The 25513-nt window shown below is 28.4% G+C and overlaps 1 protein-coding gene across 1 annotated transcript in view; it reads left to right on the forward strand.

The window, feature by feature from the left end:
- The first annotated feature begins 325 nt into the window (after nucleotides 1-325).
- Nmt (N-myristoyl transferase) overlaps nucleotides 326-25513 on the forward strand; it is a 92558-nt gene continuing 67370 nt past the window's right edge. The window contains exon 1 of the mRNA XM_075356301.1: nucleotides 326-491. Within this exon, the coding sequence (XP_075212416.1) occupies nucleotides 415-491 (77 nt within the window). The 5' untranslated portion in view covers nucleotides 326-414. The remainder of the gene's footprint in view (nucleotides 492-25513) is intronic.

Raw genomic sequence — 25513 nt, forward strand, 5'->3', positions numbered from 1 at the left:
TACACATTTACTATGAAACGTTTTATGTTATAGTGGACCTTTCTGATAGATATTGCTAGTTTTGAGTGCTAATATACTAGTGTTCAACCGCCATTTTGAAATTCTTAATTAAAATAATATATAAATCTTAATTCAGTTGCAAAGTCAACTTGGCCACACTTTTGAAGCAAAGTGCTTTTTTTGCCGTTCTAATTATTTTTCAGGTATACGATATTCATGAGATGAGTGATCTGGTTAAGATATTCAGAGATATCTGGTTAAAATATCAAAGTGGTGGGGGAGTGTTGAAATGGTTACAAAATTATCCACTGGTAGCGCTCTTAAAAAGTTGATTCGCTGTGAACCATTCATCTGTTAAGATAGGTTGAATGGAAGGTTTGGTGGTGTTACATTGATTTTGTTGTAGTTATTCAAATGGATCTCAAAAACGAAGTAGACCAAAGTGATGGCAATCAACAAGAAACACACGAAAAAGAGAGTAAATCGAAGAGGTGAGAATTATTTCTCTTGTGGAACTATTTAGGTTAATGAGGTTGGACCCAGTCTGTTAATAGTTCTGTATATAACTAGAGGTGTGAAAGGTGCAAGTCACTCGTGTTGTTTTCAGTTCTCCTTTAATTTTCTTATTATTAACTTTACTGAACTACGATGAAAATAAAAATCCATTGTACATTTTTCTTTCCCTGTAATTTTTCTACGGTTTCAAATTAGCTAGGAAATAATAACTTCCAAAGCTAACCTATTATTCCCGTGGTGGCCAATTTATAGTTAGCACGTAATTTAATCGGTCACTAATTTATAGTTAAATTAATACGGTATACTTACCCGATGAATGCCCTCGTAAAGTTTGTGATAAGCATTGTTTTTAATTTATGATTGACTGTGTTGTGATTAAACTTTTTTTCCAGGAGGGGTAGGAAGAACTAAAAAAGTTCTTCAAACATGTGCTTGAAGTGTACATGACTTTATAGGTTATTAATATGGTTTTAGGATTTTTATAGTAATCATCATTTGTAGGTTGATTTACTTGATAGAATAACGTTTTTTTGAATAAGTTTATATGAACAAATTAATTTTTAAGGTTATTAATGTAATGTTGATTTCTCAACATTGTCTGGAACATTGTCTTGGTTATTTATCTTAGCTTTTTATTTATTTAATTTTACATTACTTATTTTAATAATTAGAGTCAGGAAAGATGTCTAATAATTGTAGAGTTTGTGTGCTTTAATGAAAGGTTACTAGGAAGTAAAAACTGATTGGTTGATTGGCATTAAACAGTCTGTTCTATTTATATAATAATTCTAATGTTGTGTTGATTTTTTTGAGATGATCTGTTTGTGTTTAAGTACTACTTACGTTATTTTTGTATTCTTTTGTGAAATGGCTACTGTGTTATTCTTAAATTCAGTTATATCTCGTAATTGCATTTTAAAATTTCTTTCCCATTTTTATTTTTTTAATATTCATTGTATGTTTTGAAAAAAGTATGCTGATCATTACTATAATATGTTCAGATATTAAGGTATTCACAAACTGGTATTTGTAAAATTTTATTGCAAATATCATCGAGAATAATTACCCAAGAGCAAACTGTAATGACTTCAATTTGATATTCATTTATTCAGATTCTGGCAAGTTAAAAAAGGTATTTTGTGAAGGTAGCATTAAGGAGTTGGTATAGAGTAGTGAAATACAAATAGCCTTGAATTATTATAAAAATACTAGTGCTTTTAGTTGAAATATAGAGTAAAAAATATTCATCCCATTTATTAGAAAAAAATGTGGGTGTAACAATTTCTTAAAAAAGTGCTGCAATCGTTTATTTATTGGGAATAAATCTATTATGCCTTGTAATAATAATAATTTTTATTTTTTAATTGGTTGTAGGATCTCTGAACCTTAAAATAGTTGTTCTAGTGGAATCCTATTTCAGAATAAAGTTAAAATACAAATATTTATAAAAAAAATTCAATAACTGCAACACAATTATACAACATTTGTAATATAATATTATTAGTTTTACATTGACTTTATGGAAAATTAAGTTGTCAGCTTGTCATAATTAAAATTATCTAGAGAATCACTTTGAACAACGAATGATTTCTAAAAAAAAATTTATCGAATCTCTTCCCTGCCAGTCTTTTAATGTTACTTAGTAATTTATTATATAAAATTACATATGTTAAAAATGAATAATTTTTATTGTATGTTAAAAAAAAAATCATTCTTGAACTGCTTTACCAAATACATGAGGCTACCTACTGTTATGGCCATATTTCCATTTTGTTATTATTGGCTAAAGATTTTATATAATTTGCCCGGGTAAGATGTATGTAATTGAAGACAGAACATGTGATTTCCATTTTTGTCTTCACAAATATTATTTGGACTCCTTAAATAATGTTTAATTTTTGTATATCTTAATACTTGCAGGTATGTTAATAAAGTCATTTCTCAATACAATTATACTATATGTTTACTTATAATTTACTTTGTAATTGTATTTATCTTCAGTATTGATATGCTAAAAAACAGAATTATTTTTATAGCACTTTTTAAAATGATATTTAAACTAAGTAATTTTACAAAAAGTAGTTTATTATATTATTATTTTATTTGTGGTAATTGCAATTAACTCTGTTTTGAATGTTAATTGATATTAAAAATATGCAGCTCAATTTTGTATAGACATTTAAATATTTAATTTAATATAATTATCCCTTGCTATTTATGAAGTAAGTTATATCAATTTACTGAAAGTAATAAAATTACAGTTAATAACTACTCAGTGTTGTGGAATAAATGCAGTTTTTTTGTTTAACATATAGTAAAATTATTTATTAAGTTTATACGCTTAGTGTTATCTTGTTATACCCACAGAATACACAATCATGAAACATTCTGTAATTTTATAGATTTTATAGACTTTTATGCTTTATTACTATTTTTAATGAATATTTTGACCACACTGAATTTTTACTGTATTTTTATTCTAAGGCATTATTTCTTATGTATTTACATTGAAATATGAAATTATATTATTACTTTTGCTGTTATGAATATGAAGAAAAAATTGAAAAGTAATTCAAATTTTTTATTACTTATTTGCTACAAAAAAGAAAGTTTCTTTTTGTTGTTTCCCACCTCTTATTTGGAGGCGGGGATTCCGTCATTATATATCTGGTGTAGTAATGGAACAATAACTGGCAGTATGGAAATATTTAAAAATTTAAATAAAATAAGAAACAAATAACTAATAGTATAGTTAGTAATTATTTTAACTCTGTATTTATTAATCCAAAAATATGATAAACATAATTTAAATTATTTTTAGCAGTAACAACTAATTGCCACAAATAACCAAATCCATAAATAACTCTATTACTGTAGGTGTTTAATCTGTAAAGAATCTAATTTAATTAATTTAATCAGAGTTATCTGTTTCATTGTGAGTTTTGAAGTAAAGTTTATGCAACATAAAGGTTTTTGTGGGTTGCAGATTGCACTCACTATAAAAGCATCCTTTTACAACTTCACAGGTTCATTTAATTTAATTGCAGCTTTATTTTAAAAATTGAGCATGTAAACTAAGGATAAATTAATGATAGCCTAATCCATACCCAATAAGTTTATTGTTGTCAGTTCGTGGAAGTTAAATATAAGATTGTGAGTAAATTTTTCTTTGTGGCCAGTTAACTGCATGCTGTTGACATTAGTTAGTGTATGATCCTAAAACCCGCCGGGTTGGTCTAGTGGTGAACGCGTCTTCCAAAATCAGTTGATTTGGAAGTTGAGAATTCCAGCGTTCAAGTCGTATTAAAGTCAGTTATTTTAAAAAAAATTTGAATACTAGATCGTGGATACCGGTGTTCTTTGGTGGCTGGGTTTCAATTAACCACACATCTCAGGAATGGTCAAACAGACTTTACATGACTACACTTCATTTACACTCATACATATCATCCTCATTCATCCTCTGAAGTATTAACTGAAAGGTAATTACCAGAGGCTAAACAGGAAAAAGAAAGAAAAGTGTATGATCCTAATACTTAATGCTTGAAAAAAGTATTAAAGTATTTTATTAATGTGATAAAATACTTTAATACTATGACTGTTGAAAAAAAATTTCTTGAAATTTTATTTAATTAAAATGGTAGATTTATATTAGAAATGTTAGTATTATATTAAAAAAACAAGGTGTAAAAAGTTTGGTTTTTTTTAGAATTGAAATTCCTGTAGTTGTTATAGTAGTTTATCTCTACTGGATGTAAATCTCTTAATGATATTTTATTGCTTAAAATTAACACTTTGAATTGAAAATATGTAAAAAGGATTTGTTTTAATAAGAAATATTGTTACAGATTGTACTCATCATAATGTTTTTAAGAATTTTTGCTATTTCTCCTTTGATTCTAATTCTACCTTTAATACTTTATATTATTGATGCTCTTGTGTTTTGTAATGTTGATGTAAATAACTTGCAATATTTACTTATGTATTAATATTAACTTATTTTACTGTTGTACTTGTAACAGCCAGAAGGTTTTTATTACATTTAGAATCTCATCGATGACATTACCTTCCGACTTCACTGTAAGTCGGTGATCCTTGTTGTACATAGTGGTGCATTGCTGTACATCTGTGCTTTTTTTTTGCCATCTCACTCTTCCCCACAATCATTCAAATGGTATTTTGTGTATATCTACACTGTCTGGATCCACAAAGCTCTACTTATGATTAACTTTGAAGTGCTGGAAATCAGCAGCTTTTAGAGATATGGAGCAATACGGATGCCATGAGTCACTGTAAGTAGATTCTTTTTTAATGCTATTTTTAATAACATTCTTGCTCATATTGAGGGAGTTATGAGGCATTAACTGTTATGCCTGCTTTGATTCACAGTTCTGCCCTCTGAATATCCACTGCTAAGAACACCTCTTTATTACTTGTATTGCTGTTGTGTCTAGTAAACATACTTTCGTATACTTCTTCAATCAGTCCTTCACCACCATTTCAATTGATGGGCATTGGGCCAACATTTTATCTTGTTCGTTTCTCATTTAGCTGAAACAACTATATTAGAGTAAAGTATAAATATGAGAAAATCATAGTTGATCCATAAATGAATCTTAACAGCTGAGGATAGGTATTCACAAATTCTCCTCGTGCCAATTAATTGGCCTCGGAAACCAATTACCTCGTGCATGTCCATCTTTAATGAAGCAAGCTCTATGGTTGTAATGCTCACTGATACTCTCTCCCCTAAATACAGCTTAATTTCGTGCCCACTTTTGCATATGTGAGAGCAAACATGATATTTTATTCTTTGGTGAATAAATACCAGTGTGTCACAAGTGAAATTAGGAAATTTAAGAATTCAAATACTTGTGACCACAGTCTGTATGTTATTGAACATAGTGATTAGTAAAACCAAACTGAATTGTTATCTCATAATTTTCATTACCTGTTCTTTGATATCACTATTGGAAACTGGAAACAGATAGATATATATTTAGTTTATTAATATAAATTAAAATGACCGAAACAAATATATAAAGTAATAAAATGCAGAGTAATAGTATTGTTATAAATAAATTGCTAAATGAAATTAAGAAGAGCAAAATAAATAACAAACATTTTTGTGTTGTTGCAGTACAGAAGTATAAAAATATGATAGTGGCACCCTGGTTATGGAAAAGTACTGAATAGTTTTATATTCAGTCACAAAAACAAACACCTAAAACTAAAGTTTTCACATGAATTTCACATAAGATAATCCTCACAGTTTTATTTATTTTCATTTTAAGTTTTCTGCCTTATGGTCTTTATTATTTTATAGTCATATTAATTTACTTTTACATTTGTTAAGTTGTTGTTGATCTGAAAAAATGCTGCATTTTGATGGGTTTGGTATATGAGTTCTGTTCAGAAAATAACTGAACATTTTTAATTATCTGCCAACGGAGATATTTAGTGATATGTGGGATTGGCAGCATTGTGTTCTACATAACCTCCTCTGTATTCACATGTCCTTGGATTGACATCTCTTCTAGTTTTTGTGCTGTTTTTATTTGAGTGCAACCTGTTTTAAGTGTTATTGCGATTTTCAGGGGCTAAGATACAATGTAAAATTTTGCATGAAATGGGAAAAATTTGTGTACTACCAAGGTGTTTTACAAAGGTTATGTGAAAAAGTACAAAAAGAGACCAGAGTTGTGGTGTGATAACTCATGGTTCCTTCACTACAACAATACGCCTGCACACTCAGCTTTGTGAAATCGTTATTTTCATGGCAAAAATCAGATGACTGTCCTCCCTAACCCACCCTACTTGCTATACCTAGCTCCTTGCGATTTTTTCTGAAATTAAAATTGGTGATGAAAGGATGCCGTTTTCAGACTATTGATGACAGTAAAGCAAATTCGTCATGGACGTTAAAGGCCATTTCAAATGAAGCTATCTAGGACTGCTTCGCGAAGTGGAACAGTGCTGGGGAAAGTTTGAGTAGGGGAGGGGAGTACCTTGAAAGGAACAAGAATCAATAATCTGTCAAATTAATAATAAAGAATAAAAAATAAAGTTCGGTTATTTTCTGAACAGACCTCATATTTATGTGCAACAAGACATCGGCAAAGTAAAGAATGCAAAAGGAAACCATTTCACTTGTTGCACCCTTAGCAATCCTGGCAGAGGATGCATACTATACTAAGAGTGGCTATGCCAAATTCATGAATGATTAAATAACCCATGTCAGGGCACCAGCAACCTGTTTGCTTATGACATGTGACATGCATACATTACATTCAAATATTTATTTAAGTATCTGCTTATTTTCACATGTTTTATTAGTTAAACTAAAAATAAAATAAATTAAAAATTTATGGATTAAAGCTTATGTCGTGAATTAATTATCTTAGCAAAAAAAAGCTGAAAAATATAACAAGTACTTGTTAAGTACAACTTAATAATTCTCAATTTGGCACAGATTTTAAAAGGTCTTAAAAGTAAAAAAATAAACTTATTATAATAAAAGTATTATTTTTACTTTTTAGATAGTTGTTTTGTGTTTTTTTTAAAAAAAATATATATTTTACAGTTTCTAAGTTTGTTTTTACTAAAGTGTAGATGAATGACTACAAAAATTCTACCTTAAAAAAAAATCATTGACAAAAAATGCAAAGGTAGAAAGCCTTGATAATAAGAAAATAATATCTTCACACAGTGTAATGAGACTGTTAAGAAGAATTAGGTGTGATTGCAGTAATATGTTATTATTTTATTTTAAATTTTCACATGAAAATTCGTTGAATTTCAGGTTGGAAACATGCTTTATATAACTTAGTTATACAAATTCAATAAGTAATGTTAAGACAAAACGAATGATAAAACAAACTTCAGAAAAAATTAACTATAAATTAAATTACATTGCTGAACTAAAAGCAGATTTTTAAGTCTACTAATACCTAATTTACCACTGAATTTAAAAAGTTAACATTTGAAAAAGAATTTAAAATAAGCCGGTTATTTTCTGCTTTTTGGTGATGTAAAAAGTTTGTTTTATTTTAGATAAAAAGGTTATTTTTAGTTTTATTTTAATTGTAGGTAACCAGATTGGAAACTGAGATACTCGTCAAAAAATGTTCACAAAAATTTCACTTAAAATCTAAAACTAAATGGCCATTTTGATTGTTAATCATTATCACAGCAGACAGTGAGGAAATATTATGTATTTATAAGAATTAAATAAAAAATAAGAAGTAATAATAAATATTAGTTGAGAAATAAGCAATACTTATAAAGCACTAATGAATATGAAAAAAATATTTTTTAAAAATGTGTCAAAAAAGTATTTATTTTTCATTTAATAATGTAAAAGATGTTTTTAATTTAGGAAGTAATGTTTAAAAGCACACAAAAAAATAGAAAACTACACTGTTTAAATTTGTTAACATTTTCTTATGAAGTGAGTCTAAATTAAAAAACAAAGAACTTTGTAAAGTGTAATTTGGAGCCAGTTTAAAAAATTCATTTAAACATTATTTGTTTAATATGAAAACATTGTTTTTTGATTTTTTAGTGCAGAATTTTAATTTGGTTTTGATGTTTTTTGAAGCGGTGACATTTCATTTTTTAGGTTCTTTTTTAATTAAAGTATAAATAAGCCTATACAAAAAAAAACTGACAACAAAGTTTTAATACTTTCTTGATATTGGTTATTTATTCTTATATAGTGAAAAAATAATATAAAAATAATAAAACCTTAGGTTAAAAGTAACCTAAGATTTCTTTTTTGTTGGCGGGGGGGGGGGGGGGGTAATTTATGATGAAGTTTTATCGTAAAATTATCATTGTATGTAAATAAACCAAAAAATTTAAAAATTCAAAAAAATCAGTATTTTATAATTCTTTTCTGCTCCCTACCTCCAAAATCACCTTATAAGAATTTTTTTGATTTTACTGTTTACTGTGATAAATGGAAGAAATTAAACTATAAAATCCACTAAAACATTTACAATCAATAAAAAGTTACCTATGATTTTTTTACAGGGGATGGGGGTTGAATAATGATGAAATTTTGTTGTAAGATTATTACTATAAGTTTATTATTTTTTTTAATAATATTAAAAGTTCAAATAAACAGAAAAAGTGTTGAAAAATTTTAAAAAATTGATATATTTAAACTTTGACTGCCCGTACACCCACAGTATTGCCCCCAGAGTAAAGTTTTTTTGGGGTGCTTGCATTACTACTATCCCTAGGACGAAATTTTGTTTAAAAATATGCAATAAATAAAAAAGTAGCATTTTTCGATCTTTCGGAAAGGGGGTATTTTGATGGCAAAATTTTAAAAAAAATTTTTAGATAAGCATATACACATATTATGAGGTTTGTCAATAAAAAAAACCCTTACCCCATTTTTTGGCTGATTTGTATTTTCCTTCTTAGAGCATAGCCATAAGATACGATCCATCTGAAAACCATTTGCATGAAACCCAAAGGTTTAATCTGCAGAAAGACTATTTATTACTCTCTAGAAGTAAAATTATCTTAATTCTAAAAGTAAATTATCTTAGAATCTTAAGAAAATCTTGCAAGATTATCATAATTTTAATCCTAATCTTAACATTAAAAAAAATCCATTAAATGAAAACTAATGTTTGGGACAAATTTTTCAAAATTTTTGTGTAAAAATACTTTAGTACCAATATGATATTAGGATATGTGTCATGCTGTAATAAAACAGTGTTAAGTTATAATTGCAAAAAAAATCTTCAAATCCCCTATCAAGAAAACAAAACATCAAAATATTTTGTTTTCAGTAAATTTCAAAATTCTTACATTTATATTTTGTTTCTGGACCTTATTCAACAGTCTTACTCGAATCAAATTTTCTACAAGTTTTATTTATACATTTAAATGTTCATTACCCATTTGTCAATGTTATTTAATACCAAACATAAAGTATTGGGTTTTTGACCTCAATCTTTTGTCTTTTAATTCAGATTTCTTGAAAGATTCTAAAAATAGTTGTGGGACTTACTTTTTCAGATTTCATATAAAACCATTAAATTACCCCTTCATTTGGATCCCAAGAATTACAGTCTGGCCTAATTTTACTGAAGGTATAAAAATCAGGGAGAAATTTTTCCCCAGCTGACACTTGCAGAAGAAGCGTTTCTCAGTGTATGTTTATATGAACCTTCTTCTTTATTTTCACCAGTAAATGTGTCTCGAAAGTTTGTTGTTACATTCCTCATGAATAACTCTTTAAGTTGCCTATATTGATTATAGTACCATATTGTTTTACCTCTGAGACTAAAAAAGGAGAAAATTTTTAACTGGTCATGATTTGAAGACAAAGTGTTTCTGAACTCGTGGTTTTTATTAGTGATTTTTTTTTTTTTAATTTTACTTAGAGGAGAGTGTGCTGTTTGTGGGAATCGCTTGGAACACTCTTATGTGCTTCGGTTTAATTGTTATAAAATAACCAAAATGTAATTTATATTATAAATTAAGATTATATAATTATCTGTAATTTGAATTATAACAATTGCGTGTTATTATAAATCGTAGCAACTGAATTCTGAATATAACTTAATGTAGTTTCACCCAAAATATTTAGATTTCATAATAGATAATATAAGTGAATAGTATTAAAATTTTAATTGGATAGGATTTATGGTAAAAACCATTCTACCCCTAAAACAGTAACTTCATTAATATATTATACCATAGTTGGGGGAGGGGGATTGAACTTTTATAGAATTCACCAAAATTTACCAGGATTTAAAAATAATTGTTTATTTTATAATTTTAAGAAATGTTAGCTGCTTATGTTTTGTGTTTCACTGTCGTCATAATTTAGTGAAAATCACAAATATTTAAAATTTGTCAACTTCAAAAAGACATTTTTGAATAGAATTAATACTTTTTAAGATATTAACAAAGTTTGTTTTTAATTTTTATCGGAATAATATCCCATATTACATACTATATGGTAGTGTTCATCACATATAACTTGCTCTTAAGAAAGAAAAATTTCTATTAAAAGTACCAGAAAATATAGATTTCATCATCATTATTTTTATCATTTTTTATTTTATTTATTTTTTGGGAATTTTTCTTTATTTTTCAGTTTAATTCTTATTTGCTTTTTTTTGCAATTTTCCATACCATGTTATTTAAAGCAAATATATATATATATATATATATATATATATATAATTTATTCATAAATAAAAAAGTTTTCTTTATTTTCCCTACAAAAAATTATTTCATGTTAGCTAATAGATTATTACTAATTTATCGTTTATTTTTTACAATTTAAAAAATAGAAAAAGTTCATGAAATATTTTCAATAAAAAAATTTGCTTAATATAAAATCAGGTTGTTTTTAAGTAAAAATTTTCTTATTTATTACAGTTGTTCAGATGCAAATAAATAATGTCAAGCTAAAATTAATTTTTTTAATGAAATTATGTTTCATTTGATTTAACATTGAATTATGAAGTTAGTAAAATACATGAGACAAAGACAGTTGCAGTACATTAAAAAAACCTGATGTGAACACTACATACATGACTTCCTTGTACACCTATTAAATTACATATACATATTTTTTTTTTTTTTTAAATGAAAAGTAAATAAAATTTTGTTTCATTAATAACTTTTGACATGTTCCATTTTTTTTTTTATTGTTATTAAATTATTTATTGTAAAATTTTTTTACAATTAGAGGTTAATAATTATTAATAAATCAGTATATTTTATAAAAAAAGGAGATTAAGTTGGATTTGAAACGATATGCCTTCTTGTGTAAATGTATAAATTTCCTCTTGTATATTGTCCAAATATTTCATAAATTAAAGTTTTATTTGGCTATAACTTTGGAACTAATGAAAGTAAGTGCCACTTTATATTGTTGAAAAGCTCTCAATAGGAGCTTATTACTGCAGTTAAGAAAAAGTCCAAAATTCAAATGTTTTGGATTTTGTGCTTTTTTTTGGACACTTTTGGTCCAGTCGATTGCAATTAAAAGGGGAGGTGCACAACTAGATGTTACAACAGTCCTAAATCCAAAATTTCAACATCCTACGGCTTATCGTTTTTGAGTTATGCGACGTACATATGCACATACATACACACATACGTACAGATGTCATGCCAAAACTAGTCAAAATGGATATTTCCATTGACATCTGAAAACCAACATTTTTCATGGTCACAATACTTCCTTTAAATTCGTACAAGGAAGTATCATGATCACAGTACTTTCTTTACTTCATACAAGGAAGTATAAATCAAATTCCAATAAAAAAAAAAAACAGTTTAAGAACAATTACAGCTGTGTATTGTGGATATAAAATTATATCTTAACTAATGAGTTAGTATAGTCTTCCAAATAAGTTGGGTTTATATTTATTTTTAAATTCTAAGAAATGCATTCCCTTCTAATAGAAATATACTTATTTTTAAGGAATTTTATTTCGGTATAGGAAATTGTTTTAAAGTAGAAATTCAATTTATGGTGTTGTATGATTAAGGAGGAGTGATTCTTTTTTTTATAGATTACTGCCTTTTAATAATTCATTTCTTTCAAAAAGGGCTGCTTCAATCACAAAATTCTTTGAAACTTAAATATTTATGTATTGACAATATCTCCTATTCCTAAAATCCTTTTACCTGAATAATTTCTTTAGTTCAACATTATTTGTTTGATCTATTTAACAATAAAATATTTAAACTTTTGGCTGTGTTAACACCATAATGAAGTAATCCTAAAAAATCCAAAAATGTTATGTTTAATAATTTCAAAAGTTCACCATTGTTAATGGTTTGTTTTTGGAAACATCAGCTATCTGTATTATCATGTACAGATAGGGATTAAATTAATTTTTCCATCATTTAATATATATATGATAATGATTAATTAAAAATTTGTTAATATGAAATAACATTTTCGCAGCTATAATATAACTATTTTTAAGTAACATTGATATCAGTGAATAGATATGATTTAGCATCAAATGAATTGAATGCTACATGGAATGAATTGATGTATTTTAAAGGGTGCCTAATTCAAATTATGTTTGTTGATTTAGAATGCTATTTTTTATATTTTTGTATTTTTCAAGTTGCTCAATTTATAACTAGTTGTGCCTTTAAATTGCATGTATTTATACTTTTCATATTATTGATGTTTTTGTATAAATGTGGTCTTTCAATGAGGTGGATTGCAAAATTGATTCAATTGTAAAGGATTTTTGTGTGTTTTTTATAATCTGAAAACTATGTCCTATTTGTCTTATGTAGAATTTATCTCTGAGCAGGGAAGTTTGTATATCCCAAGTAAATAAAATGTATTTGTTAGTTATTCCAAGTTTTTATCTGACAATATGTTTTTTTTTATTTATGGTTATTTATTCAGTATTTTAGACCTTTTTTTAATTTATGTATGATTTTTTTGTAGTGCTGTTATTGTTACTGAATGTAACAGGGTCAATCCATTTGACGTGACCCAAGGGTGGTTGCTTGACCAATTCAAAAAAAAATTGAAACTTGCCCACTTATTCCTACATGTCTCAGGACCTTAAAACTATTTTTTTTAAGTTTTTTTATTTAAGCAGTTTACTTGTGGTAGCCATTTTTGTTACGTTGTGCACACCTATTCTTGTGATTGTAAGGGTTTACGGAAAAAACTGTGACTGAAAAACTATTGGTTGTGAAAGGATGAAAAAAAGCAATTTATTCATATTTTCTCAAGGTAAAAAATTGGTCCAGTGGTTTATTTACCTATCTCTTGTTTTTCTTTGAGAAAATTGCCTATAACGTTGAATATGAAAAACTGTGAAATTTCACATTTTTAATTTTTTTCAAGAGGCAGGGGTGGCATTCACAGTTTGAATTTTTTTTTATATATAGTTAAATATTTTAGTAGTTTTACCATAAATAATATTAATGGTGATATACTTACCTAAATTTTTATGAATTTTTGAAGCCAAAATTTGAATTTTTTTTTTTTAAATTCAAATTTTGGCTTCAATTAACTCTGATGGGGCTGGTGATAAAAATCTCATATTTGCACAAGTTACAGTGTTTTTGTAGATGTTTATGGCAAATAAAAAAAGTTTCTTGTGCATTGTACCAATAAAAAGTTATAACTGCTCAAAAATCATGAAAAACCTGTTAAAAGCGATACCATTTTGACAAACTAAATAGCGCTGCAAAGGGGTTTCTTCTTGGCACTTTAATCTTTTTATACTTGTTACTACAGTTGAAATAAACTTGTTTGAACCATTCAACTGCAGTTTTCATGATATAACAGGCGCTTGAAGTCATTTCCAGTTGTCAGGAAAAAAGGTTCATGTTGCAACATGCTCATGTATGCTTGTTGCATCATTTAGCTTTGCATTTACAGACTGGTCAGTCTGACATTAGTTGGTGACCTGTTCACATCTTTACAGAGTATCTCAAATTTCATCCTTGTTTGGAAGTGTTTATTAAACAAATAAGTTTTACTTAATAATATTATATTTGCAAATTTTAAAATCAGTTAAATTTTTACATTATTTTCAAGTAATTTCACATAAAACAGTGGAAAAACAAAGTTCCATAGGAGTTTATGTGAATGAAGAGTGTCATTAAAACAGTGTCAAAAGAACTCGTTAAAATTTGTGAATTTAGTGAACCAACAACTTATTTTTTTACATGTTATTTCAGATGTAATTTGTTAATTTACTAGTGTTTATAAATATCATGAAAAAATTTTTTTTTCAAAATTCAGTCACCTGTATGGACAGGTCTGTTGTGACCTTTTGAGAACTCATAAAAAACAATTAAGAAAAACTTAAGACAAAAATAACATTTGAGCAAGATCTTTAAGAACCCATTTTTTCCAAATTTAAATCTAGTTCCTGGAAAGTCTCTTTGTGTTAACCATTTCAAAAGTATTTTTTCTCAGCAGAACAAAGAACTGTATGAATGTGAGACCAAGAGCAGTGCATTGCCCCACATCACAATATTGAACAATTGGATGTTGCTTGTAGCATTTTGGGTGTATCACCTCCATCAAAATTGAAGAAAAATTAAGTACGGATCAAAGGCCATCAGGATTAAAATTTAAAATAAATAAGGTATCTGAAAAATAATAAACTTTTATTACTGCAAAAACAGGATGTTTCACTGAAGAATAAATAAAATTTTGCTACAATCTATTTTTTCTTTGATAGTGTTTACAAAAATAAACCTAAATAAAAATAGATAAACAAATATAAAAATTAATTCTTGAAAAAAAGATGTAGGCTACTCATTGAAATCTTAGTTTGGGTAAGTTTTACATGCATTTTTGAATCAAAATTGTATTAGGTTATATTGGTATTTGTATTTAATATCATTAAATTACGACCTACATTAGTAATTTAAAAAAAAAACTATTTTATAAATATTGAAAATCAACTTCAACAACATAGGGGCTAAATATAAAAAGTGCAAAGAAGACAAGAAACCCCCTTGAAGCACTATTTAGTGAGTCAAATGGTATCGCTTTTAAAAGGTTTTTCATGATTTTTGAGAAGTTATAACTTTTTTATTGGTACAATACACAAGAAACTTTTTTTATTTGCCATAAACATCTACAAAAACACTGTAACTTGTGCAAATATAAGATTTTTATCACCAGCCCCGTCAGAGTTAATTGAAGCCAAAATTTGAATTTTTAAAAATAAAATTAGTTTTCAAAAATTCACAAAAATTTGTATTTTTATTTAGGTACATCACCATTAATATTATTTCTGGTAACACTACTAACTTTACGTACATATAAAAAAAATAATTCAAACTTTGTATGAATTACATCCCTCCTCTTGAAAAAAATTACCAAAAGTGAAATTTCTCCATTTCTCATTTTCAACTTTATTGGTAATTTTCTCATAGAAAGAATTGAGATAGGTAATTAAACCAGTGAACCAGTCTTTTATCTTGAGAAAATATGAATAAATTGCTTTTTGTTTCATCCTTTCAGGACCAATAGGTTTTTGGTTATGCTTTTTTCTCTAAACCCTTACAATCAAAATGATAGGTGTGTGCACCATAACAAAGATGGCTACGACAGCTAAACTGGTTAAAGAAAAGATTTAAAAAGGTAGTTTTTAGGTCCTGAGACGTGTAGGAAATAAGTGGGTAAGTTTCAGTTTTTTTTGGAGTTGATCAAGCAACCGGCTTATGGTTTTTGGGACATTTCAAATGGATTAATCCAACAATAAATATTGAATTTATTGCTCTGGTCTGTCTGTTTAAGTCTTTGTTGCAAAATTTATGTAGGAGTTTGTCAGTCAGTGGTTTGTTACATCAGTTTGCCCCAGCAGAATGTTTTATTATTTGTAGTTCAACCTAGTAGTAGTCATATTTCATGAAAATGGATTGTTTTGTTTCTTTGAATCATAGTTCTAAAATTTTGAAGTTTATTTTGTATGGAATATTGAATTAGTTATTTATGAGTTTTGATAATTTTCTGTCAATTCTGACCATATTTTGTCACTTTGAGCCCCAAAAAATGTATACGTATGTCTTTTTAATATTTGGTGATGAAAGTTGTTTTTGAAAAAAATTTTATTGGTTTTTGAGTATAAGAGTGTACATTATATAGAAGAATTGATGTATATATGCCTGCAGATTATTTGGTTTTAGTGTCTGTTGTTTGTGATAATTTGTGTTTTTTTCGATCCAATATGAAATATTTTACATAATATGCCATCGGTGGATATTTGATGATAACGTGTATAAGTCCGTATGTTTGATAAAATACATTTATTTAAGGGTGTATATACTTTGAACAACTTTTTTCTAGTTCCAGTTGTCTTCAAATCTGAGTTAATGAAATTGAAAATTCTGTTGTAGAGATATCTACATAAATTTGGTAAATTGAGTCAAATGCAATTTAAAAATTATATTTAAAACAATGCCTAAAAATAAATGTTATTTTGGTCTGAATTTTTAAAATAAATTAAAAAAAAATTGTGTAATTGTCTCTTTTTTCAATGTTTACCTGTTCTACTTGTTGAAAATATGGGAAAAAATTAATTTCTGCTAATTAAAATTTAATGTTTTAACTTGCTTTACTTGTAATTATGAGGTATTAATATAAAACTTTTCTTGCAATTTTCATAGGCAGGTCTACGAAAATCATTCTTTTCCTCTTCTTCCTTGATGTTTTTTCATGTCATCTTTTTTTTACTTAATCACAGTCAACCTTTCCAAAATTATCCTTTTCTTTTTAGTGTCTTTTTTTTGTGCCAAAAAACAACTTATCACTAGGTGACATATTGGCTTTCTTCATTGTTGTAGCTGTTTATATAGAACAATAGTTAAACTATCAAACTGTTTCTGCTATAACTTTCCACAGCAGCCTTGGTAAAATTTCAGGCTTTTTCACATTTACTCCAGATACGGCTATGTAAACTTTTAAATGCTTATGTAATAATTTTTTATGTGGGATATTTTTTATATATGTAGATAGGATCTACATACATCAATTTTTAAGTATTTAAAGATATTTTTATGTAAAGATTTTTGCTACGCAGGTCCTCTTTGTGAGCTACCAATTCTTCTAAAATTTGTATTTGAAAATCAACATTTTCTGTATTTTCACTGTCAAGATTTCATGGAAATCATTTATGTTGTCAGTCTTCATTGAATCTGTTTTCTGGCAGTGAAAGAATATACTTGTTGATAAGTTACTGTAAATTAACTATTCTCTGAAAGGTAGGTCATTATTTGTACTTATTTTTAGGTACATTTATTTAAATAAGTTTTTTGGTTAGTTACTAAATGGTTCATTTTATGAATCTAGTTTTTATAAATTTTACGATATTAATGGAAATTTATTGAAACAAGTTGAATATAACCTTTATATTCAAATTGTTATTATATTATATACCAGTTATTTATATTTAAAATTATATATTACATATTATATATGTTGGTCAGGTAATGGTAATATTAAAGAAATTGTGTATAGGAAAATCTTTTTCCACTTTGTTTAGCTTATTATGGGATTTCAACATTTTAAATGATAATAAAATTTAAAATCATTGTAAGATTTTATGTTGCTTTCCTTTTAAACTGATGGTTCCATAAAACTTGGAATGTATCGGAGAGTAATATATTGGAAATTTGAAGGTACAAAAGGAAAAAATGTCTGAGGTTCTTTTTAACGAATTAGTTTCTGTATTGGTTATGAGATTTATTTATAGTTATGACATAGTTGTTATTGCTAATTAAAGAATAGTTTTTATTTGTTTACTGTTACTTCCAATTATTGATTAGTTTATAAATAACTATGCAAAAATTTGAGATTAATAATTGTTTGTAAACAAACTAAAGTTTGTTTGTAAACAAACTAAAGTTTGTTTGTTTTAGTAAACTAAAGTTTACTGAAATGTTAATAAAATTTTGTCAATACATTAGCAGATGTATTTGTTTTAGTAAGTAATATGTTATGACTAAATAATGTGGCACTGAATTATAATGGTCAGGCAATTCATAAGAATACTTTAATGTATTTTCATGATATATAACAAAAAGATAAAACAAACACTAGGTTTTATCATATATATTTATATACATATATTTTTAAATTAAAATAATTCATCAACATACTGACTACTGTGCTAAATAAATTAAAAAATAACAACTTTTGCGACTGTTACTTTTTACTTTTATTACCTTTTTTATTTTTATTAATTTTTTATAATTTAAAAAGTAGTGTAAGGTGGGACAAATGTTTGAATAAGCTTATGTTGTGCTGTACAGTAAAATATTCTTATAGAGCAGCATGTTATAAGGACTGTGTGCTTTTTTTTTGATAAATAAATAATTAGTAAATCAAAAATTGGATGAAGAATAATTTCTCATCTTGTATACAGTTCAAAACCTATTCTGTATTTGTTATAGACTGTAAATTGACTGTAGAATGTGAGGTCTTTAATTTTACTTGTAACAGAAGTAGTGGACTGTATAAAAAGCTGAAGTACTTAAAATTTGGTACATGAAATTAACATGTTATGCTCATTGTGTGTGATTGTGCTTGTGTTGCACGCATGTGCTAATGCACTCGTTTCTGCCCAAAATATTACAAATTTTAAATTTCCATCCATTTCTGTAGACCATTGTGTGTTCCTCTAAATAAAATTAAATAATTTTTTCTCTTGTCAAATTTGAAAGAATATTTTGTTCAGGTTATCAGTATTTAGAGTTGTAGGCACCCTTGATTTTTTTATTTATTTTTAAAATGGATGCTAGGTAAAAATCTTTAGCTGTATTGCTCGAGTAGTAGTGGTGTATGCAAAATATATTTTTTTTAATTTGGGTAAATGTAATCAATAATTCCACCTACACTAAGGTTTCAAAATTACTGGGTGTCTGACAAAGAACTCCAAGGTTTATTAACAAATATAGTTTTTATTTTTGAGCGCTCTGCATTTTATGCATAATTTTAAAGTGGCAACAATTAAGTTGCCACACATTATCTGTTATAATATACACACATATGATATGTGTTAAAATATACACATATCTGTTAAGTTGCCACACATTATCTGTTAAAATAGCAGCTGCATTAGACTGTTGCACAGTCCAAACTGTGTGGTCCACTACTGAAGCCCAGGCTTCAGTATCATGGTGTCGCTACAAGAGAAAGCACAATGTTTGCACTGATTTGCAACAAAATCGGTGATTGTCATACTAAGAAATAAACACGGACTTTAACATAGAAAAAAAAATAAGTGGTCTGAATAGTTTTTGAAAACCAGAAGCATTTTGAAAGGATACTTACCAGGTAGGCCTAAAAAAGTGCTGAAAACATAGGAAGAATTTAACTGGTTTTCCAGTTAGTCCAGATGGTTCAGTTTTATTGTTAGTCATCAATTAAACTTTCCTAAAAGCACTGTCCATGATATTGTTTGCAGTTAACTGAAATCTTGTCCTTATAAACCTCAGTTACTCCATGAAATTAAACCTAATGATAAGCCACGAAGAGTTCAATTTATAATAACCATGTTAAGCTTCATTTCTGCTGATGAAAACTACTGCAGTGCATTTTATTTTCTGATGAATCAACGTTTTGTGTCCACAGAGTTGTGAATCACCATAATTGTCTAGTGTGGAGCTCAGAAAATTTCCACAAATTGGTGGAATTGTCTACAATTGTCTGAAACTAAATGTCTGGCTTTGTATCATGTATACTTGAATTTGGGTCATTCTTTTCCATGGGCAGGCTGTTACAGGCACAGTGAACTAAGACATGTTAGAGAACTTTATGTTTCAATAGAATGAAAATATGAATGGAGGGTTTAGTTTTCAACAGGTGGAGCCCCTCCCATCATGTAGAATGTTGAGTGGAGTGCGCTCAATGACAGTTCCCAGAAGGCCAGATACCCAGAAAATTTCCCATTGTGCTTGGTCACTGTGAAATTATAATTTGATGCCAATGGATTTCTTCTTTTAGGGCGAAGTAAAAGACATTGTACACCATGAAAAAAATCCAATTTAACCATGTGCATTAAAGAATAACAGCAGCTGTGGAAGCAATTCCTCTGACATGCTTGTCAGAGTGTGGAATGAGATGTGTTATCGTCTGCGGGGCTGAGAATAGTGCTCATATATGAGTTACATTGAGAAGTAAAAAAAAAAAAAACTTTAGACTGTACTCTCATGTGATAAAACAATTTCAATTCTAAATGTAATAAAGAAAATTTAATTTAAAACCATGGAGCTCTTTTTTTGGATTCTGTGTATATTACCAAACTTTGTAAATATAAAAATCTGATGTGGATACTCTCATAACTTCCGTGTTTGCCTAAATTACATATACACATTTTTTGGTGTACTTCATTTAAACTTATTTCATTTGATAGTGAGGTATGATCCTACAATTCTTTAATAAAAGTGGACAGCTACACAATTGCTGAAATATTAGGTTTTATTAACATCAAATATTTATACAATTATTAATTCAACAATCTTACATGAAATATTAGGATACAATAGAAGTCCCTTTATTATTCATACTACTAGATCAGTATTATTCGCATCTTCGTGAGTTGCTGAATAATAAAAGTTTTAGATTTCTGGTTTGTCATATAAACAAAATTTAACAATAATTAAACTATTCTGTTTAGTAAACTCCTGTATATTGGTTACAAATGTTAATTTCGACCTAACTGTCTAAAATATTCAGTTTTTATTATTGGATTATTTGGTCAATAATCAAAAATTAAAAAGAAACAATCAAATAGGAAAAAGAAGGATAATATGAAGAAATATATTTCAAAAAAAAAAACATGAATATGAATATGAAGGGAAAGAAAATGTTAAGAATAAGGGAAGAATAAAAAAATTAAGAGAAGGTAATAAATATAAAGAGGAAGAAAATGTTAAAACCAAAGAAAGAATAAAGAGATTAAGAGATGATGATAAATATAAAGAGAAAGAAAACGTTATGACCAAGGAAAGGGTAAAAAGATTAACAGAGGATGAAGAATTGTCAGGATGATGAGTGAAAAAATTTTAAAACTAGAGAATGTGCACAAATTAAGATCAGAAGAATTATATCAAACCAAAGAGCTATTAAATGATTGCATTAAAAACAAATAAGCGAAATGATGATCAACTATGACTTTTTTTTTTTTTGTCTTCAGTCATTTGACTGGTTTGATGCAGCTCTCCAAGATTCCCTATCTACTGCTAGTCGTTTCATTTCAGTATACCCTATACATCCTACATCCCTAACAATTTGCTTTACGTGTTCCAAACATGGCCTTCCTACACAATTTTTTCCTTCTACCTGTCCTTCCAATATTAAAGCGACTATTCCAGGATGCTTTAGTATGTGGCCTATAAGTCTGTCTCTTTTTTTAACTATATTTTTCCAAATGCTTCTTTCTTCATCTAATTGTCGCAACCCCTCTTCATTTGTCACTTTATCCACCCATCTTATTTTTAACATTCTCCTTTAGCACCACATTTCATAAGCTTCTAATCTTTTCTTCTCAGATACTCCGATTGTCCAAGTTTCACTTCCCATATAAAGCAACACTCCAAACATATACTTTCAAAAATGTTTTCCTGACATTTAAATTAATTTTTGATGTTAACAAATTATATTTCTTACTGAAGGCTCGTTTTGCTTGTGCTATTCGGCATTTTATATCGCTCCTGCTTCGTCCATCTTTAGTAATTCTACTTCCCAAATAACAAAATTTTTTTACCTCCATAATCTTTTCTCCTCCTATTTTCACATTCAGTGGTCCATCTTTGTTATTTCTACTACATTTCATTACTTTTGTTTTGTTCTTGTTTATTTTCATGCGATAGTTCTTGCGTAGGACTTCATCTATGCCGTTCATTGTTTCTTCTAAATCCTTTTTACTCTCGGCTAGAATTACTATATCATCAGCAAATCGTAGCATCTTTATCTTTTCACCTTGTACTGTTACTCCGAATCTAAATTGTTCTTTAACATCATTAACTGCTAGTTCCATGTAAAGATTAAAAAGTAACGGAGATAGGGAACATCCTTGTCGGACTCCCTTTCTTATTACGGCTTCTTTCTTATGTTCTTCAATTATTACTGTTGCTGTTTGGTTCCTATACATGTTAGCAATTGTTCTTCTATCTCTGTATTTGAACCCTAATTTTTTTAAAATGCTGAACATTTTATTCCAGTCTACGTTATCGAATGCCTTTTCTAGGTCTATAAACGCCAAGTATGTTGGTTTGTTTTTCTTTAATCTTCCTTCTACTATTAATCTTAGGCCTAAAATTGCTTCCCTTGTCCCTATACTTTTCCTGAAACCAAATTGGTCTTCTCCTAACACTTCTTCCACTCCCCTCTCAATTCTTCTGTATAGAATTCTAGTTAAGATTTTTGATGCATGACTAGTTAAACTAATTGTTCTGTATTCTTCACATTTATCTGCCCCTGCTTTCTTTGGTATCATTACTATAACACGTTTTTTGAAGTCTGACGGAAATTCCCCTTTTTCATAAATATTACACACCAGTTTGTATAATCATCAATCGCTTCCTCACCTGCACTGCGCAGTAATTCTACAGGTATTCCGTCTATTCCAGGAGCCTTTCTGCCATTTAAATCTTTTAATGCTCTCTTAAATTCAGATCTCAGTATTGCTTCTCCCATTTCATGCTCCTCAACTTCCTCTTCTTCCTCTATAACACCATTTTCTAATTCATTTCCTCCGTATAACTACAATATATTCCACCCATCTATCGACTTTACCTTTCGTATTATATATTGGTGTACCATCTTTGTTTAACACATTATTAGATTTTAATTTATGTAACCCAAAATTTTCCTTAACTTTCCTGTATGCTCCGTCTATTTTATCAATGTTCATTTCTGTTTCCACTTCTGAACACTTTTCTTTAATCCACTCTTCTTTCGCCAGTTTGCACTTCCTGTTTATAGCATTTCTTAATTGCTGATAGTTCCTTTTACTTTCTTCATCACTAGCATTCTTATATTTTCTACGTTCATCCATCAGCTGCAATATATCGTCTGAAACCCAAGGTTTTCTACCAGTTCTCTTTATTCCGCCTAAGTTTGCTTCTGCTGATTTAAGAATTTCCTTTTTAACATTCTCCCATTCTTCTACATTTTCTACCTTATCTTTTTTACTCAGACCTCTTGCGATGTCCTCCTCAAAAATCTTCTTTACCTCCTCTTCCTCAAGCTTCCCTAAATTCCACCGATTCATCTGACACCTTTTTTCAGGTTTTTAAACCCCAATCTACATTTCATTATCACCAAATTATGGTCGCTATCAATGTCTGCTCCAGGGTAAGTTTTGCAGTTGACGAGTTGATTTCTAAATCTTTGCTTAACCGTAATATAATCTATCTGATACCTTGCAGTATCGCCTGGCTTTTTCCATGTATATATTCTTCTATTATGATTTTTAAACTGGTTGTTGCCAATTACTAAATTATACTTCGTGCAAAACTCTATAAGTTGGTCCCCTCTTTCATTCCTTTTGCCCAGCCCGTATTCACCCATTGTATTTCCTTCCTTGCCTTTTCCAATGCTTGCATTCCAATCTCCAACTATTATTAAATTTTCATCTCCTTTTACGTGTTTAATTGCTTCATCAATCACTTCGTATACACACTCTACATCATCATCATCATGGGTGCTTGTAGGCATATAGACGTTAACAATCGTTGTCGGTTTAGGTTTTGATTTTATCCTTATTACAATGATTCTATCGCTATGCGTTTTGAAATACTCTACTCTCTTCCCTATCTTCTTGTTCATTATGAAACCTACTACTGCCCATTATTTGAAGCTGAGTTAATTACTCTAAAATCACCTGACCAAAAGTCGCCTTCCTCTTCCCACCGAACCTCACTAATTCGTACTACATCCACATTTATTCTATCCATTTCCCTTTTTAAATTTTCTAGCCTACCAACCTTTTTTAAGCTTCTAACATTCCACGCTCCGACTCGTAGAATGTTATTTTTTAATTTTCTGGTGACCCCTTCCTTAGTAGTCCCCACCCGGAGATCCGAACGGGGGACTAGTTTACCTCTGGAAATTTGACCAAGGAAGGCGCCTCCATCATTGCTATATGAAAATGCAGAGAGCCACATTTTCTTGGAAAAAAATCAACTGTAGTTTTCCATTGCTTTCAGCTGCGCAGTACTCGGAGGACTGAGTGATGTTGATATGGCCGTTTAAGTCATTGTGACTCACGCCCCTAACAACTACTGAAAGAGCTGCTGCCCTCTTTCAGGAATCATTCCTTAGTCTGGCTCTTAACAGATACCTCTCTGATATGGTTGCACCTTCGGTCCAGCCACTCTGTATCCCTGAGCACTCAAGCCCCCTCACCAACGGCAAGGTTTCATGATTCATAGAGGAGGAACTATGACTTTGGGAGAATATTGTTTGACAATATCAGAGGAGGAATGAACTAAAAGATAAGACATTTTTGCAGTTTATTAAAGATCGGGTATGTATGCCTCAATGTTTATGATGTTCTTGTTAGGGTCTATTTTTCAGTCACTTGTGGTTAACTTTAATGTAGATAAAATTAAACAGAAATTCCAGAATAATTAAACAGAAATTAAATTTAGATTAGAAAATCCAAAAATTACGATTCTAAATAATAATTTTCAATAAATATTAAATAATCAGATGTTTCACCAAATCTGTTATATATAATACATGTATGTAATGCCTATTAAATTACATTTACACATTTTTAAAAGTACATAAAATTTTATTTCACTAATAATTTTTTTAGTTTTGTTTTATTATTATTGAATTATTTGTTGAAAATTTTTTTACAATCATGGGTTAATAATTATTAAATTAATATGTTTAAATTAAAAAAATGGAAGTTAAAAAAAACAAAGAAATTAAAATTTTAATTTTGATTGCAATCAAAAAGATTGTGCAATTAATGTTACAACAGTGCTAAATCCAAAATTTCAACATCCTACAGGTAATAGTTTTTGAGTTATGCGCGATACATACACACACACATATATACATACACATGTACATACAGATGTCACGCTGAAACTTGTCAAACTGGATTCATGGATGGTGAAAATGGATATCTCCATTGAAATCTGAAAACCGAAATGTTTCACGATCACAATACTTGTTTACTTCATACAAGGAAGTAAAAATTTAAATAAAATCATATAAATGTGTGTCTGAAATGATTTGTGTTCTGACTTGGGTTTTTTATATAGAAATTAATATTTTGGGAACAGATGAGCTAAATACTTATTCAGATGCACAATTTTTTTGTCATAAAACTTATGTACCTTTAGGTATTTTATGCACCATTATGTTTTGTAATTTTTTAGGAAATTGTTCTTTGCTTTTTTCTTTGAATATCTTTATATATTTGAATTCGTGATTATTATGTGTGTGATCGATGGATGAAGCGTTACTTGTTGAAAATCCATCATAGCTAAA

The sequence above is a fragment of the Lycorma delicatula genome, chromosome 1 (assembly GCF_047948215.1).
Source record: "Lycorma delicatula isolate Av1 chromosome 1, ASM4794821v1, whole genome shotgun sequence".
Taxonomy (NCBI): domain Eukaryota; kingdom Metazoa; phylum Arthropoda; class Insecta; order Hemiptera; family Fulgoridae; genus Lycorma; species Lycorma delicatula.